Source organism: Calypte anna, chromosome 1, assembly GCF_003957555.1.
Source record: "Calypte anna isolate BGI_N300 chromosome 1, bCalAnn1_v1.p, whole genome shotgun sequence".
Lineage (NCBI taxonomy): Eukaryota > Metazoa > Chordata > Aves > Apodiformes > Trochilidae > Calypte > Calypte anna.
In genome coordinates, this window is record NC_044244.1 from 122,127,681 (window position 1) to 122,146,675 (window position 18,995).

Below are 18,995 nucleotides of genomic sequence, written 5' to 3' on the forward strand. Positions count from 1 at the left end.
TGTGGCTCTGTTCTGGACTCTTTCAAGCAGTTTGCTGCTCCTCTTGAACTGAGGGGCCCAGAACTGGGCTCCAGATGCAGCCTCACCACAGCAGAGTAGAAGGAGAGGAGTGCCTCTCTCAACCTACTAAAGAGACCTCTTCTAATGCACCCCAGGATGCCATTGGCCTTCTTGGCCACAAGGGCACATTGCTGGCTCGTGGTCATCCTTCTGACAACTGGAACCCCCAGGTCTCTTTCATCTACACTGCTCTCTAACAGCTCACTCCCCAACCAATGCTGGTACCTGGGGTTGTTCTTTCCCAGATGCAAGACTCTACACTTGCCCTTGTTGCATTTCATTAAATTTCTCCCTGCCCAACCCTCCAGCCTGTCTAGGTCTTGCTGAATGGCAGCACAGCCTCCTGCTGTGTCATCAACAAACTCGCTGACAGAACACTCTGTTCCCTCATCCAGGTCATTGATGAATCTGTTGCATAGTACTGGTCTCAGTACTAAACCCTGAGAGACTCCACTAGATACAGTCCTCCAACAAGATTCTGCCCCACTGACCACACCTCTCTGACTTCCTTCCTTTAACTACTTCACAATCCACTTTACCACCTCATCATACAGACCACATTTCCTTGGTTTAGCTGTGAGGATGCTGAGGGAGATGATGTCAAATGCTTTACTGAAATAAAGACAAACCAAATCCACTGCACTATCATCATCTATCCATATGGTTATGTTCTCATAAAAGGCTGTCAGGTTGGTTAATCAGGACTTCCCCTTGGTTAAACCATGTTGAATGCTCCTAATGACCCTCTTGTCCTTTATGTAACTAGAGGCAGAGTTGAGGATAAGTTGATCCATCACCTTTCCAGGAATGAAGATGAGACTGACCAGTCTATAGTTAACCAGGGTCCTCATTCTTAACCCTTTTTGAAGACTTGAGTTACATTTGCTTTCATCCAGTCCTCACGCACCTTTCCCATCACCCACAACTTACCAAAGATGAGGGAGAGTGGCCTAGCAATGACTTCTGCCAACTTCCTCAGCACCTGCAGGTGCCTCCCATCAGGACCCATGGATTTATGGATGTCCATATTGCTTAATTGATCCCTAACCCAGCCCTTATCAAAAAAGGAGGTAAACTCCTCCTTTATCCTGAATTCCTGAGAGATCTCAGGGGCCTGGGGCTTCTGTGGACAGTCTCCAGCAGAACAGACAGAGACAAAGGTGGAATTCAGTAACTCTGCTTTCTTTGTATCCCCTGTCACCAGGGCACCCACCTCATTCAGCCTACATTGCCTCTACTGTTAGTTTTGTTTGCAGTGTATTTGAAGAAGCCCTTTCTGTTGTCCTTGGCCTCTCTTGCAAGGCTTAATTCCAGAGAGGCCTGAGCTTTCCTGGTTGCCTCCCTACATCTCCTGACAACAGTCTTCTATTCCTCCAAAGTGGCCAGACCTTCCTTCCATGATCTGTAGACTTTCCTCTTGCACTTGAGTTTGCCCAGCAGTCCCTTCTTTAACCATGGAGGTCTCCTGTCTCCCTTTCTTGATTCCTGCCTGTAGGGATGCTCTGATCTTGTGCTTGGAAGCAGTGGTCCTTGAATGTTAACCAACTATCTTGGGCCCTTTTAGCTTCTAGTGCCTTGCCCCATGGGATTTTCCCTGTCAATTGCTTGAAAAGGCCAAAGTCAGCCCTGCTGAAGTTCAGGGCCATGATCCTACTTGGTGTTCTGCTCCGACCACACAAGATCCTGAACTCCACCATCTCATGGTCTCTGCAGTCAAGGCTGCCCCCAACTTTCACTGCTTCAGCCAGACCCTTCTTGTTATTGAATGCAAGATCCAACAGTGCTTCCCTCCTACTTGGCTCATCCACCATTTGCATGAGGAATTTATTATCAATATAGTGGAGGAACTTCCTGGATTGTGAATGGCTGGCTCAGTAATACTTCCAGCAAATATTTGGGTAGTTAAAATCCCCAATGAGAACCAGGGCCTGCGATTGCAAGGCTGCTTTCAGCTGCCTGTAGAGGCCTCATCTGCTTCCTTGTCCTGATCAGGGAGCCTGTAATAGGCACCCACAACAGCATCACCCATGCCAGCCTGCCCCTTAATTTGCACCCACAAACTCTCAACTTGCTCCTCATCCACTCTTGGATAGAACTCAATAGCTTCTAGTTGCTTTCTCACATGAATAGCAACTCCACCATCTGTTTGGTTGGCCTATCCTTCCTAAGAAGGACATAGCCATCCATGACTACATTCCAGGCATATGAGCCCCACCATGTGTCTGTAATTGCCACCAGATCATAACCCCTTGAGCTGAGCATGCTGGTTCAGCCCTATGGTGATGGGAGGCCTTCTGGTCTTCATTAACACTATTGCCCCATTTTTGGGGGAAAAATAATGACAAAAACTGGACAGAATCGGTAATGATGGGGTGAAAAATCATGATATTATTAAAACCCTTACCCAAGGTCTAAGAGACTTATTGACAGATTCATCATCAGCATACCTAAGTTGTTTTCAGGTCACTGAAGTTTGTGCTGCTTTGGTAGTTTATTGAGTATTTATTTGCGTTCTTCTTTCTCAGCTCATCAACAAAGTACAGTTAGTTTGTGATACTTTTTTTTTTTTTAATTTTTTTCTTTTTTTCTTACTATTTTTCTCTTTTGTTACACTGGCAGCATAAACTAGAATTTAGAAAATGGAAAATTGCAAACCATGATGTTCAAATCTTGCTGAGTTGGGTCTTGAAGTTTCCAAGTGTGTTGTTACTTTTTAGAGAGCAAAATGATGATTTACAACTGTTTTTTCATCATAGCAGTGTCTCATTAAGTATCTCTCAGCTGTCTTTTAACCAGAAGTAATCCAAGCATAGAAGAAGGTGGCATGTGTTACAGATATTTTCTTATGGCTCTCTTGTGTAGTTGAGACATAAGGAAATATAGTTTTATAATAGTCCTTGGCAGTAAGTTATTTGGAAAAATTGCTAATCTTTTACACCTCCTTTCCTAGTTGTCAAAACTATCATGGAAGTACCTTAGTGTATTAGAGTGTTAATTTTATAGTAAAATCCTGGAGATTTTACTCAGGAGGTAAGGATTAATATTTCCATTAATTCTGTTGTGTAATGCTCACAACGCTCACATTGATGCTCTTTGTTTTTTAATTTTTTTAAATTTTTTTTTTAATGGGTAGGTGGGCCAGGATTTGTTCTCATAAGAATATTCAGCTTGCATCTCACTGGAAGCATAGGACCAATATTGCAGTACAAATAGAATAATTTCTCTCCTGGAAGAAATGCTGGTTTAAACACCAAATTACTGTTTTTACTGTCCTAATTGGCACCTTCATATAAGGTAGCAATGCTGTGTTCACCAAGTGCATGGCAAAATGGGCCCCTATGTTGCTTCATATTTTACTTTACTTTTTTATTTTTAAAATTGTCTTGCAGTTGGTGCTGTATGACACTGACTGAACGGTAGATTTCGAATGTTTAAATATTATGAATCTGAACCTATTTTTGCCTTGCTTTTCATAAAAACACAGAGTGAAACTGTTGCTGTGGATTATCTGAGGGAATTTTACTAATTAGAACTGCATGAGAATTCAGACTTACGAGCTGCTAACTGGCTCATCCCCTTCCCAAGTGCTGGAGGTTCCAGTAGCTTCAAATTCCACAGTTGTCTTAAATATCTGACATTCTGGCAAGAGATCTTGGAATAACGTCCTGGGGTCAAATTTTGCAGTTCTGTCTGTGACTGGGCAGTTTTTCCACTTCTACAAGTATAATTTGGCCTTTATCTAAAGTTTAATCTTTCATATCCTTTCAAGCAAGTGAGGTCAGTTGTCTCCCGTGGAACTCCTTGTGTGAATGAGGACTGAGTTATGGCAATGCATCTTTAGGCTGTGAGATCCAAGATACTGGATTTGAAGTTTCTCTTGCATACGTTGGATACAAAGTTCTATAGGTGTTGGATTCTTAATGAACAGTTTTGGGAAAATAAGGAGAATGTTTTGAGTGAGCAGTAGCTGAAACTATGAAGGCTGTTGTTCCTGTGTTACATGAAGATAGTCACCTATAGCCCTCACTAACGTGACAGTACAATTAGAGCTCTCTGAACTTTGAAGATGCCACTCAGTTGTTAATATTATTATGGTATATTTGTGTAGCATGGTCTCTACACTTCAGTTATTGAGGATGCCAGTTTAGACTTTTGATGCCAGGATTGAGGATGCTGGTTCAGCTTTTGGGTCTAAATAAAAGAATGCAGTGCAGTGTATCTCACTCCTGAAAGTGTAGAGCACTGGATATTTGTGTAGAAGAGCACCACCACACAAATGCTTGATTTTGTTTGTGCAAATGAGAAGTCCTTTGTAATGCAAAGCAGCATTCTGAAAAGGCAAATGTGCTTTTTTGGTTGTAAATATCCCAGCTAAATACTGAAGTAATTGCAAGCAGAGCTTGGCATTTTTCCTCTCTATTCTCTTCATCGTTATATTTTAACAAGTTCTCATGAGGCTATTAAAATGTCTTAGTTTTTGGAACATGTGGCCTAGTGGGGATAACTCTGTCTACAGATGCAGTGGGCTGGCAGCTCGATTTTGCATGTCTTTTCATTTCCCTCCAGATTCTGTGACCCAGCGTAACCTTTGGTCTCCCTCTGAAGGCCGGGGTGAAGGAAGTATGAGCAGGTGACTGATGATCACTGTCAATACAGCCTGCAGACAATATGGGAATTACTTTAGCAGTCTCCCACTCCCTTGTGCTCCCCCTATCCTCTCTTAAATCAACAAATGCAAATAGCAGCCTCCTCATTTGCTGTCATCTCTGGGAGGCTGCCCAGGCAGCATGGGCTTTGTTGCAGCCCTGCCTATTGAAAAAAAAGCAGCTTCAGCCCTAGGCAGAAGGAAAAAATACCAAATGGGACCTGACCCCCCCCCTTAATGGCTAATGCTGCTAATATTTGGTCCTCTGGAGTATACAGGTAGGAAGTTACTGAGATAAGGGTACTTGATGTGTGTGTTTCAAGAGGGCAGCCTGCAGTGGTTGGAGCTGTTTGCATTGTTACTCTTTGTCTGGTAAATGTCCTTCTGGAAGGGAGCAGGGATTGCCCAGTGTCCAGAAACTCATACCTGTGCTCCTAGAACCTGTTGATATTGCAATTAACTGTGTATTTGATCTTAGCCGTGTCTTTACTGGGAGTGAATAGAAATGTATTTGCTAGATTTCAGCAGAGGTATAAAGAATTTGTGAACCAAAGTCTCTTTAAGAGTTCATGATTTTAAACATAGTTGTGTCACAAGAGTAAATAAAAATAACTGCATTTTACACTGATGTAAGCATAATACAGGACACAATACGTAGTACTGTATCCTACAGTATCTGGTACAGTTTTGCTTTCCATCTTAATGCACATTGTTATTCAGCAATATGGAGATGTAAGGGTAATAATGCTTTGCCAGCATTTGGGTAAAATTCTGTTCATCTTATTTTAAGCTGTCATTGCATATGAAGATGAGTTTTGGCATACATAAATAAAAGGAAAATTATCTCCTTTAAAGATACCTTGGGATGTCATGCCTGTATTTCATGTATTAGGATTGCAACCAGTCATGATTAAGAGATTTCTTCTGAGCTGCCATTTAAGAATATTAGGTTAGTAACTGAATCAGACAAATAGCAATGTATGTAAGTGTTCTTATAGCTTTAAAATGTGTTTCAGTAGTACTTATACTTTATAAGAAGGCTGTTTGGAGTGTGTATTTCATCTTACTGTGACATTTTCTATTGCAAATACTTAATAACAGTTAACTCCTGGATAAAAGATCATTGGTATAGTAAAAATTGTAAAGCTAGGTGCTTGATTTTATGGTGAATATCACTTGTAGAGCTAGACTTTAAAACTCTTACTCAATCTTTAAGTCTGTTTTCTCAAGACATCATTTTTAATGTATCTGAGTTTTATTTCATGTTATATTTGCTTTCCAGAAAGCTTCAATATAATAATATTTTAGGAGAAGAAATATTCCAAATTCACAAAAATCCGGGAAATTGAACTATTTAGCAGCTCTCTGTGTTCCACTTTCAGTGTGCAGTAGTACTTTGCATTGGGCACGGGTGACTGACACAGTGAAAGCCTGCTTGAATCCTAACTTGTAACACTTCTAGGATTTGTCACATTAAGTTCATAGTATTTCAGTTCAGAGTGAATTGTGGAGATTCATCCTCAGCAAGATGTGGAAGAGTATGGTTGAGGCAGTATGATCCTAGAAAGCCATTTATTTTTACTGTAGAAGCTTTGAATTATTTCATATGTGTTGCGTGTCCCTTTCCCACACGTCTTGCAATAAAGATGGTTTGACATCAGAAAATCTCCCATCTTCAACTTCTGCTTGCTTCTTCTGCAACTTCTGCATCTGTCTGCCTGCCAGCAATTGTGCCAACAAAAGAGAGTATTTGTTGGACTGTTGGACTTAGTAATTGCTTTTTGTTGGCCACAGGTGCTGCCTTAGGATGTTGTGGTGCATCTTTTCACTGTTGATATGTCCTTATCCATAGGTTCTGTTTGGTATCTTTGGTTCACTTGAAAAAAGAATTGTTAAAATAAAATCACCATTGTTACTTTAGAGAAGAGTGGAAAATGTTGCTCATTAGGAAGTTTTGCTCAATGAAATTTGATTACATCTTGAAGCTTCACACCAGACTATAATAATTGCATTTTACACATATTGGGTCAGGTCTTGGGGGGGATGGGACATTAAACAGAGAACCACTTCAGTGTTAAGAATGCACTAAAATTATACTTTGTGTTTGAAAGTCCTTCTTCCAAATAAAGTCTTAAGTCTGGATGGCTCCAGGTATTAAAAAAATTAGGTACAGTTACGTGAACTTAACTTTCTAAACTGACATCTCGGTCAAATGATTATTAATGATACTTTGCCTTTCATCAGTTTCTGCTCATCAGTGGGATAATTTTCTTCTCTGCTCAAAAGTTTTAATGCTCCCTAGAAGTAGTTGGCATGTTTTGTAATTGTGGAAACTGCTCTTAGTGGAGAATGGATGTATTCTGGGATGTATGATTTTTGAAGTGTGTTGGAGGCCTTCTTGATGAATGGCACTTTACAAATATTGTAAAGAAAATTCTGGGAAGCACTTTGAAGGTGAGTGGATGAATACTTTTTAATTTTTATTTGAATGTTTTTCTCTTCATATAAGGCCCTCTAAAATAGTGGGTAGAGAGAGTTCTCTTGGATTTTAATGAGATTATATAGCCAATCATTTAAGTTCAAAATATCCAAGTATATTTATTTTACAATATAAATTGTTCAGTACATTTTTACTTTTTTTAAGCCTTTGTTAGAAAAGTTGCTTTCCATCTTTCATTTTGAGGTTTTCCTCCCCTCCCCTTTTGTTTTTGTTTTTCCTCAGTTTCCATTACAAAGAGCAGTGCAAAAATCCAATCTTCCCCTTCCAAAGTGACCCGGCGTTCAATGCAGTCTCCACAGAAATCTGCTCCAGTACCAGCGCAACGGAGCAGGAAGCCAGGTCGGGGCAAACCCCCTGGACAGTCTGGAGTTCCCAAGAAGGGCAGGTCTCCTAAAACTATTCCCTTGACAAAAAGCACCTCTCATACTGAAAATCTTAAAACAAGGAAAAAAAGTATAAAACCTGGAAAAAAGGTTAGTCCTTATCTACTACTTTACTTTATATTGCAAAATTTTGTAGTGAGATTTTTTTTTAATTATTACTATTATTTAATTTTCTGTCTTCTCTTCAGCCTTCAGGGCTTTACTGCTTTCAGCAGTTGATTACAAGAAAAAGTCTAGAATAGCTATTCTGGAATATTTCGGTATGAACTTCTGTGGATATTTTATTCCAGAACAAGGTTACACATTTGCTTATGGGTGAGTTGCTGGTATTGAAAAAGGGTATTCTGGAGTAGCTATTTCCAGTAAAATTTGAAGAGCCAGGGAGGCCATTAGGGTTTTAGTTTGGGTGATCTTGTTACTGAACCATATACACAGTTTGCTTAATTTATTTGCATTATTTTTTCTGAGGTTTTTGTCTCATGCCTAGGAGCAAAGGATTAGGAACAGTGAGTGTTTTGGTGCAAAATTTATCATCGTAAGCATACAGCTAGATTTGCTAAATTGTCTTGGATGCCCCTTTATTCTGGAGGCACTAGTGTCAAGCAAGAATCTTTTTTCCACATTTCTCCAGGTGTGGGCCTAATTCTGTTCTGATCTGAAAGACACCGTGTCTTTCTACCTTTCTCCCTTCCCAGCTAAGTCAGATCTGGTTGGTTGGCAGCTGCCTCCAGTTTCAGTTCTTCTGGAACTGTTTTACCAGGTTACAAACCTGCTGACCCCCCTTCTTGCCACTCCCACTGACACAAACACTGTGGGTAAAAGATCCCCGAAGGAGCTAGATCAGGGAGTTAACCTGGCAGACAACAAACCTAGCTCCCCTCCCTCCCACTGCTTTCTTTGCTCCCCCTCAAAAAAAGGCACAAATGCTTCTGCTACTGTCAGGAAGGATAGAATCACAGCAGGGCAGATTTGTGTAACTCTTGAACTGCCAGGGAAGCACAGTCTGTTTCTGAGGCTTGTTCACCCACTACAGGCTGTCAAAGAAGAGAGCAGTCCTACAGTCTCTTTCCCCACCGAGGCTGTGTCTGTCCCCATGCTCTTCCCTCCTTTCCAATAGCAGCAATGGGAGAGTGTGGCGCCTTGATTTCTCCATTGTTCCTAATTTGTTTTGTGATGGGTTTTTGTTGTGGTTTTTTTTTTTTTTCGTGGGTTTTTGTTGTTTGTTTAGTTGGTTGGTTGGTTGGTTGGTTTTTTTCCTCCTTCCCTGTCTTCAAGTCTCAAAAGGTTGAAATTTTGGGGCTTTTCTCCCCCAGTCTTGGGTCGCTGTGGACTATGGGATCTATTGCTACTAATGTGTGGGAAGGGGTGGAGCAATGGCACAGGTGGGACTTTTCTCTTTGGTGATAGTCCTGATCACTGTAAAGTGCTACTGAAGTAACATATTTAGACTGTACCTAAAAGGTTCTAGCACAAAACTGGAAGCAGGCACTTTGTTGAAATGGTAACCACAAGGTTAGAAGTTACTCTGGAAACTGAAAGCCAACCACTGTCTTCTCTGCTACCTGCCCCTTCCAGTCAGGCATCCAAACTGATAGACTACTGATGCAGATTGTCTTCAGCTTTATCTCTTATTCAGTGTATAAAAGAGACACAGATTGAAGTGGAGAAAGGTGCTTCTGTCTGGATTTAGCTGGTGGGTGGGCTGTTCTCCATAAGCCTGGGGGTCTTTAAAGGAGAGCACTGAACACAGAACCTAAGGATGTACTCAGGAAGCATGGAAGGATGGGCATTTTCATCTGAGAGTTTTGTCCTCTCTGTCTCATGAAAAAGAAACTGAGAGGCTTTGTGTAACCCTTGATAGAATAGTTAGAGGTATCTCACCCTTACAGAAGACTTATGGGCTCTAAATGCTGAGTATCTGAAAGTATCTACTTAGAGCACTTAATTTGGCACCTTGTGTGCCAATTTTGGCACCTCATTGTGTGATGTAGCTGGGGGGATTTGCTTTGGGGTTACTGCTGGCTGTCTTGAGGCACTGAGTATGGACTACTACTATGGACTCCTGATCTCTATGGGACCAGGCACCTAAGAGTTAGGGTTTTCAGAATCTAAGTTTGATAATCTGACTTGGAAGTTTTACTACATTGACTTTCTCATTAAAAACTTTAAAAATTAGCTCCTTTTAATACTACACAGAAGGTTGTCATTGCTTTGGTATGTGGTTAAATTACCAAAATGTTACACATGTGTGCAAGCTCTTCTTTGGGCTGTTACACCTGTTAGCATAAAGGTTAAGTGAAGAAGTGGTTTTGTGGGAGTGCTGCACAGAGTATATCTAATATGGAGTGCCATACAGCCTGTATATTTCAGAAATCATATGCAAATATAATGCAAGTGGTATGTGCCTAGAGATTTGAAAGTGCTGCTGTTGCTTTTTTTTTTTCTTTTCTTTTTTCTTCTTTTTCTTTTTTTTTCCTACTTTTTTTCTTTTTTTTTAAAGACTGATCAAAAAAGCCCTCCACCTAAGTAACTGCTTCAAGTGTGATTATTCAAAACCTCTGTATTTAGGGAGATTGTTCTGTGCCCAATATATTGTAGAGATGTTTGACTTTCCTTTCACTTTTGTTATACTGCAATGTTTATCATTGTACAGGTATTAACTTTTATTATACAGTTAGAAATGTTGGACTATTGTGTCATTTTTCTCCGTTATATATAGGTTTTCTAAGCTTATGAGATGGATGCTGGGTTTTGTTTTCTGTTTGTCTCTCTCAGTTCACACTGTGGTTTTACTCTGTCATAATGAAGAAAAAAAATCTCTTTACATCTCTTTTGTTATTTTTAGAAGTACACTTTGCATAACAATGGGGAAAATTCCTTCCAGAATTTCTTGAGGAAGTGCCTTGGTTTGAGTGTAGATCACAGCCCTAAATTCAACCCCACAAGAAGAAAGTTTTTAAACATCAGGGTAAAGCCTGTGAAGTTGGTGATGTGGTGCCAGGCTGTGAGCAGAGCTCTCTGTAGGCAGACAGAGCTGGTGTGGCCCCCCAGAGCCAGCAGGGGCCAGCCAGCAGCACCCTGACCAAGCAAATGTGCAGAGCCCTGCTGGGAACATGTGCAGAGCCCTGCCTCCTGAAACATGGCTTTGGGATCACAGTTTGCTGCTTGTCAGTTTGGAGTTGCAAAATGAGAATCTCAGCTGAGCAAGCATAATGTGCTGTTTTTCCAAGACCTGTGCTCTTTCCTCCTCTTCAAGAGGGATGTAGGACATGGCTGGCTGGGCTTACTGCACTTGCTTGGTAGTGTGGAGGGCAGGTAGTTCCTCTTAGTTTCACCTTTGTATTTTGTTTTCATGCCTACATTTCTCCCATTTTCTCCTCTTTCCCCCCAACTTGACCACCCATACTTCGCAGTATGATGACAGACAGTTGGTCCCCAAAGAGTCCCTACTCCAGAGGAGTCTTCAGGAGTGTCAGGCTTCAGATCAAAAGCTCAGACTTCCCAAGTACATTTTTGTTCTCTGTATTGGAGGATGGAGAGACCTTTTTGTCACCCAGTGTTAAGATATGTCAGCAAGTCCTGACAAGTCATACATCACTGCTTGGTTCAGTGTCTGACCTGAGTCACCTCATCTCATTCACAATGAAATGCCAGCTCTTGGCAGTCTGTTCCTTACATTCATGGTGATTCCACCCAGTGCCATGTTATCAAGTACTTTCTCCTGCCAAACCTGTCTTCTCTGAAATGTAAGTATCAAAGGAATTTTCTTTAATAATCTCTAGATTTCAGAGAAAACATTAATCTTTATAGGTGTTGTGAAGAAGTTAAGCACTCCCACTCTCAGAAATGTACATATTTTGATTGCTTTCTACATGATATGAAAAATATTATTTGGAAAATATGCTGCTTCTAAAGGTGTAAAGGATGAATACTGCTAAGTGAGAGAGTTTAGCCTCCTTTAGCAACCTGACTGAATTTTCAGTTCACTATAAAGTTATCCATAATCCTTATCATGGGAATATCCAGGTCTCTGCTGCCTTCAGCAATGTTGAGACCTAGAGTAATTTCTTCTATTCCTAATTTTTTTGATAAGAGAATCAGAACACTATGTGTTCTCATGCAAGAATAAATGATGAAGGGAGAGGTGATGAACTTTTCTACAGTTTTTTGAGTGTTTTTTTTAATATCCATGAATTTTCATAGCATGTCAAAGCACATTAGAAATTGCTTCCTTGTGCACATGTCTCTTCTAAACCCCAGTCCAAACCAAATTACAACAAAGTTGTCCTTTACTCAGGTGGAAGGTAGTGCACACTGGCCAATTTCTAAATCTTTGTGAAGTCTGGTTATCCTATGATAAGCAACAACTAAGTTTGTCTGGGAAAGGAGAAGCTTTTGGCAACCCTCATGACTGGATTTTAACGACTGGCTTGATACTTTGCATAAAGCACCAGTTCCTGGAAGTGGTTAATTGGGAATTTCAACCCTTTTGAAACAAATGGAGGGGAAATCTAAATGCATTGTAAAGTTGACACCTAAATGGGACTTAGTTTTTTTATGGGCATATATACATAGCCCAGCTAACTAATTTGAGTTGTGATAAATACAGAATGATTGGAAGGGTATGGACAGAAATATGATCCAAAACATTTCTAATGTGCTTCCTAAGATTTAGAAGGGTCATGAATTAGGATGTAAGGCTTGTTCTTTTCCCACTTTTCAGGTAGAGGTGGGTGCCTATTAAGTAATTTGATTTCCACTGCCTTACTTAAGTAGCTGTAAATGCAAGCTGACAGTTTCTGTTATTCTTTTCTGGGGCTTTAGCTTCTCTGCTGTGTGCAGTACTTTTGTGTTAAGGAACCTTCCATGTTTGTTAAGATAGTAACTGATAGCAGAAAGATTTTGCAGACTTCTTAAAAAAAAATTAAGCATTTTGATTTTGAGTATTTTTCTCTAAACAGAAAAAAATCTTGCCGGAACAAGTGACTCCTGCATCACCTTCTTGTCACTCTTCTCCTGAGGGGGACAGTGGTACTACGCAGATACCTAAAGATGGAATTAGTTTGTCTGGTGCAACTGCAGCAGTTATATCCACAGGTAAATGATAAAGAAAAAAAAAACAAACTGATGATATTTTTAGTGTGAAATGACTTCCACATCAACCAAACTATTACTGTGATTTTACAGAAAAATGTGATGCTAACTTGTTAATGCCTATCATTATTCAGCTACCATATTTTTAAAAGATATCTGTAGGTGCCAGTGCTGCTTTGCAGAACTAGTGTTTTGCTGCCTGCATTACAGCAAGGAGACCTGGAGCACAGGAGCTTTTGATAGATCTGCTAGACCTTGCAATTTGTTCCTATCTGAAGATGGAAACTGTGATTCTTTCATGTCTGTCCCACTCCTTAATGCAGGAAATGGGAAAAGATGTAGCTGAAAACCCATGTAATGTTCTGATATCATGCAGTCAGTGCTGTAATTTAACAAAATGGAGATTTTATCTCTGTATAGTCTTACATTAAAAGAAACAACTCAGACTGTTTAAACCAAGTGAAGGCAGTCAGAGGAAATACATTCTACTTTCTCATATGTTTGCTTGTTTTAAAAATATAATGAAATGTATCTTGGAAAGGGTTATAAGAAAATAAAAGAGAAATAAGCTAGTTAATGAACTAATGGAGGGACTTGTAACCCTGTGGTTAAACAATTTGTCTCTTGTGAATTGAAATCTCAGAACTTTCTAAAAATTCCATAAATTATGATAATTTTGTTTGGGGTGTTTGTTTACATTTAAAAACCCTTTTTTTTTTCTTAATCCCAACTCCAGTGATAGATGTGGCGGAAAACATATATGTGTTTTTTAGGACAATAAACCTTTCAGGAGGTGGTTGTTGTTAAGCCCAGGCAGAAGATGCCATGAAAACTATTTTTACTGTTTTGTTTCTTTATTTCTACAAATACGTTTCCTCCAATATTCAGACATCAGAGAGTGAGCAGAAATGTGTGAAGATACATGATCATTAAAGCATTTGGAGAATTATTTCATGTTTTTAAATTCCAGGTTTTTAACTACGCCCAGGTAGTACTACAGTTTTTAAAAAATGGCAGTCTTTGTGTAAAGGAATGCTTAGATTGTCTGCTTAACCACAACAGAGGCAACTTTTTTCATTAAGCTCGTGTGATAGCCAAGGCCAAAAAGAAGAAAAAAATTCAATTAGGGCTTTTTCCCATGTTTTTCTGCCTTACCATTCCTTGTGATAGTTTAGCATAGTTTCTGTTCAGGGTATGAGCAAAGATTAGTCAAAATAAAAGAAAAATAAGCACAGATTATGACACCCTTGTAATATTAGTGGTCTTAGAGAAAGGCTTTAGAGACCAGAAAGAAGTGGATATTAGACTCAGGCAGGGGAACCTTGATAGAAAAAAGAAACCTTTTGTATGCCCTCAAAGTATGTATATATATGTTCAGGTTCTTGAGTTGACCAGTACATCTTTTCCTCAAGAGTAAAATGAATAAGTTGGTTTGCAGTTCTTATCTGAAACCATGACTTCCTTATTCCTTGGCAGTAAATATGGCTTGTTCTTTTTCAGTGTGTGTTTACGTCAACAAGCATGGAAATTCTGGGCCTCACCTGGATAAGAAGAAGGTTCAGCAGCTTCCAGATCACTTTGGACCAGGTCCTGTCAATGTGGTACTTCAGCTGGCTGTACAGGCTTGTGTGGATTGTGCCTATCAATCCAAAACAGTCTTTGGATTTTTGAAGTCTGGCCATCATGGAGGGGAAATGATAACTGGTACGTGAAGGTGCTTTGATTCTATTTCTTGGTTGCCAAGTTGAGGGAGTTGCAATGAATTTGTTGCTTTTGTAATTACTTAAGCACAGGCAAGAACATAAACTTGAGATCTCCTTTATTAAGTGAGTGTTTGTGGTGTATGACTGCCTCACTCTGGGTCCAGGATGATTCGAAAAAAAAATCTCTAAAGTAGAATTTGGCAACAGCAGTGTTAAATTACAAGTAAACAATACAGTTAGATTCTTATACTAAATAGAGCTCATGCACCTCATTTAGCAGCTGTAGCCAAACATTTGTCAAGTAAACTCATTGCAAGTGAAATATCAGCTTTATTAATTCAATACATAGTGTTTGTATTCCTAATGCCTTAACCAAGTGGATGAAAATTTTAAAGCTAATCTGTTCAGCATCCAGGCAAGGAATTCCCTGTCTCAAAGTTGCTGCTTCCACCACTGCCCAGAGCCGTAGCAGTATCGTAGGTCAGTGTTCACACCTCTATGTCCCCTATTATGGAATAGGTCTATTTCTGCTATATATTAATGGCAGGTCTACAGATAAATTATCTGCCTATCTCAAATGGAATAGCTGTTGCTTGACACTTTTTTCCTTCTAGACTAGGAAGTACTCTATATAGCACATCAATTTATAATTCCATTGCTGGTGATAAAAAGACTTGGTGCTGGTTTAATCTCCTTACATTGACAGCAGATGGAAAAGGTGATTAGTGGAATACAGATTAAATTAAATCCTCCTAAAAATGTTGTTGTCTAAGAATATTTAAAAAGCAGCACCCCAGTGTGTGTGTAGTAGAACTTGAGTGAGCCTTCCTTATGTGTCCCCATGAGTTTGTTCACAAAATGGATACCACTTCTCTGCCATGTAGTAAAGGTTTAATGGCATTGCAAAAATGTGATTTTGAAACTCAAATTGCCTTTTTTTTTTTCCACAGGATATATGAAAGTTTATTGCATTATTAATACCTTCCTGTACCTAATGCAGACAAGTAAATTTTGCTTTAACAAAATGCACTGAGATGGGAATTGCCAGTTCTCTGTGTATTCTTATCATGAAGGAATAAATCATAGGCCAGTGGTGTATTTGTTCTGTGACTGAGGAGTTGAAAATAATTCTTTCACAGGGAGAGAGAAATTTCAAAATCTCTATTTATTTCTGGTTTGCTTACATTTTGAAATTCTATGTGAAAAGCAGCTGCTCTTCTGCACCCAGCTTCACCCCAAGGCCTGGAATCAGGGAGGGCAGCTCTGCAGCCCTGGATTTGAGGAACCTGTGGAGGTGAACTGCTTTGAAGAAGCAGTGTGGACAGCTTCTGAAGCAGAGTCCTGGTCCAGGTGATAGCAAGCCACAAGACCCCAGTGGGTTTCTGGTGCTCTTGAGCACTTGCCTTTCTCATCAACTTGCAAACAAGTTGTGAGAAGCAGCTGAACAAATACTCCCTGTACCTTTATCAAAAAATTGTGTGTGATGTATTTATTTTGAGAAGCACAAAATGTGACTTAGGGTAACATAGTGCATTGCAACCAGCTGTGCATGTGAACAGTAGGGGAGATGAGGAAAGCTACAGTAGAATAAAATGAGGAATTAGATTGAAGTCAAGGGAGTGTTTTCCTTATAGAGTTTTTGTGTGAAAGTTGGGAGTGTGGTTTATTTGTTTGGGGCTGTTGTGTTTTAGACTGGCAAAGAAAAAAAAAAGTTGTAGTAGAGAATAAGCAAAGAAATCTAAATATTTTGTGGACTAATAAACTTTGATTATGAGTATTATACCTGCCGTAAGAGGAAACTGTATGCTGATGAGGACATGGATAAAATAATCTTGCTAGAGTAAATGTGAGTAATTAGTGGGGTTTTTTGGTTCAGCTGCTGAAGAAAATAATTGTTTTCAGTGGAATTGAATTTAGAATTTTTCCATCTTTTCGTACTCAAACAAAAGCACAAACCATTTTATTTTTGCCTGACTCATAAGGTTTCAATTCATGCAAATATAACTGAAAGAAAGCTAAAGGCTTGATTAGCAGGCCAGCTGAATGTGGTAGTTATGTCAGTCTCTTTTTCTCCTTGTAGCTCAGAGACTATGGCATTTGGTGGGATGAAATAAGCTGGGGCTCGTTCAGATAAATCTTAAGCAGAGAATTAAAATCAAACTCTTGGGTGAGTTTCTTAACTATCAGAGAAACACATTTCTCTGATGGTTTACCTCTCAGCCTTTCTCCTGGCTTGAACCTGATGTTTGAAACATACTTAAACAATGGAAGGTGAAGAAATTAGAATGACTCTTTATTCTAGGGGCTGGGATTGCACATACAAGCTCCAGTCCCTGTATATTTGCCATTAAAGGTTGAAGTCATTGCACCTCAGAAGTACTTCTCTTTGTATTTTCCCCTAGCATTTGCCTGGGAAGTAAGAGGCTTAAATTGTCCCCAGACAAAGCAGACAGTTGAGCCTATGGATCTGGATCGCACACCCGTGTTTGGAATTTATATAGTTACCCTCAAGTGTCCAGAGTATAAGGGAGCTGTGTTTGCACTGAGTCTTTTTTTGTGGATTTTTGTGATGGTGTGTCTTGTTGTGGCAGTCACATTGCCTCAGCTGTTTTTTGCTTTATTCTCCTGATGCCTCTTAAGATAATATTGCTCTTTTCAATGCTTCTTTTCAAAACAAGAAATTAAGGTGTGGACAATAAGTGATTTCCCCAAGGTCATTTAAGAAGATCCATAAGGCTGTTATAAAGCATTTTAAGTTTTTGCTGTAGCTGACTACTGCCTTGCAGTAAATTTGTCTGGAGATCAGGTTGTGCTAGGTCTCACAGCCCATTTGCTGTCCAGAACTGGTTGAGTGCCAAGCAGAAACTTGCCTTTGGAGACCCCTTCCGTAGAGGACCTTGTGTATGAGCCATATGTGGGACTGTGAATCATTAGCATTTCATTTGAACATTGGAGCCTGGAAAAACTGGGCAATGGAAACACGTGAGACTGGGATTTGTCCCTGTAGTACTGAGTCTTTAAAGCACTTCCATTGGGTCAGTCTGTCATGAAATTTGATGAGAGTGGTAGCACGTTGTTGATGCTAGCTGGTTAACTTCCATTAACTCTAATCAGAATCTTCCTCACACCAATGGTGTAAGTAATCAACACTTCTCATTTCCTAGGGACGCTGAATTTAGGCATTTTCTTTGGTTTTGTGTATTTTATCTGCCTCTTTTGTAACACAATGTGGAAATGTTCCTTAATTCAGATCTACGAATAAAGGCTGTCTTGTAATTTCTGTTTTGTTGGGTTTTTTTAAATGCATCTGCTACCGAGAAAATGTGATCCTTTAAAGCTCTACTTATTGTTTGGAAACTTATGTTAAGGACAGAAAGCTGCATGACAGGCTGAAAACCAAAAAGACAAATTGATGCATAAACCTCATGTTTATGCCAGTTCTTTCTAGCCCCAAGTATAAGTTACAAATTGTTCCTGCTTTGTTGTGATGTTTTTCTAGTCAGAAGTAACTAAAAGTTTCAGCTTATGTTATGGTAATTATTTATTTGTATGTTGGTATTATTGAGTGATTTTTGAAATCTTAATAATTTTCACAAAGAAGGAAAATACTATCAGCTGCAACATTTGAAGGGGGGGCTGGAGGGAGGGTCAAGAAAGAAAGTGAGCAAGTAAAAGACATAAGCACATGTCCAGGCTCTTTGTTATCAATCAGTTTAAAAGAGACTAGATCCATTTGTGGCTGTTGTGGTATCTCTGCCACCTAGCTCCTGTAGAAATGAATGGGAGCTTGACCACTGTAGTGTTGACAGGAGGATAGATTTCTCTAGTGGTAAAACAGCAAATGGCAAAACAGTTTCTGTAGTCAGAATTTCAGTGGTAGCAGAGAGGCCAGCCCATTACTACAAGTATGCTCAGTTAGAAACTGAGGAAAAAGTAATCTTAAACTTACTTGCTTCCTTACTTTTAATATTTTTCTTATTTTATTTTTTAGCAAGTATTGTAAAGGGTCTTTCCTGTGTTAATCTCCTGCAAATAGATGGTGGAGAGGTTGCTATTTTATAAGTAAACAATATAAATTAGATGTAAGGTTTTGGTGATATGGAATTAGTGACAAGTGTTTTTCTGCTGGTATGATTCCAAAATTATTTTATTACTGTAAGTTCCTACAGAGCAAGTTCAAGCTGACATGCATCTAATAGAAGGTAAAATCAGTCCTTTGAATGCAAATTTGCTAAACTACCAGAATGATTGTTTACTCCTCTCATGTCTTGCTGGGCTTAAATCAAATCTGGGTGTCTTTTTAAGTTAATGATGGTGTTTTACTATACTTCACGGATGCTTGGGGGTTGTTTGACATCATCTTCTTATTCACAGCTTCCTTTGATGGGGAGAAGCACGCCATCAATCTTCCTTCTGTAAACAGCGCATCATTTGTCCTACGCTTCTTGGAGAAACTCTGCCACAGCCTGCAGTGTGATAATCTCTTTAGTAGCCAACCTTTCAGCCCTTACATGGGATGTGCACATAGTCCTACAGAGTATGATAGGAACAAGCCAGGTACTGTTAAACAATTGTTATTTTTGAGGGCTGATATTTTTGAGAAGTGCGTG

General features: G+C 39.5%; 1 protein-coding gene across 1 annotated transcript in view; it reads left to right on the forward strand.

Moving 5' to 3' along the window:
- Positions 1-18,995, forward strand: part of SCML2 (Scm polycomb group protein like 2) — a 70,896-nt gene that overhangs the window by 41,675 nt on the left and 10,226 nt on the right. The window contains exons 7-10 of the mRNA XM_030458557.1: positions 7,428-7,678; positions 12,550-12,685; positions 14,183-14,386; positions 18,760-18,942. Coding sequence (XP_030314417.1) covers positions 7,428-7,678; positions 12,550-12,685; positions 14,183-14,386; positions 18,760-18,942 — 774 coding nt within the window. The remainder of the gene's footprint in view (positions 1-7,427; positions 7,679-12,549; positions 12,686-14,182; positions 14,387-18,759; positions 18,943-18,995) is intronic.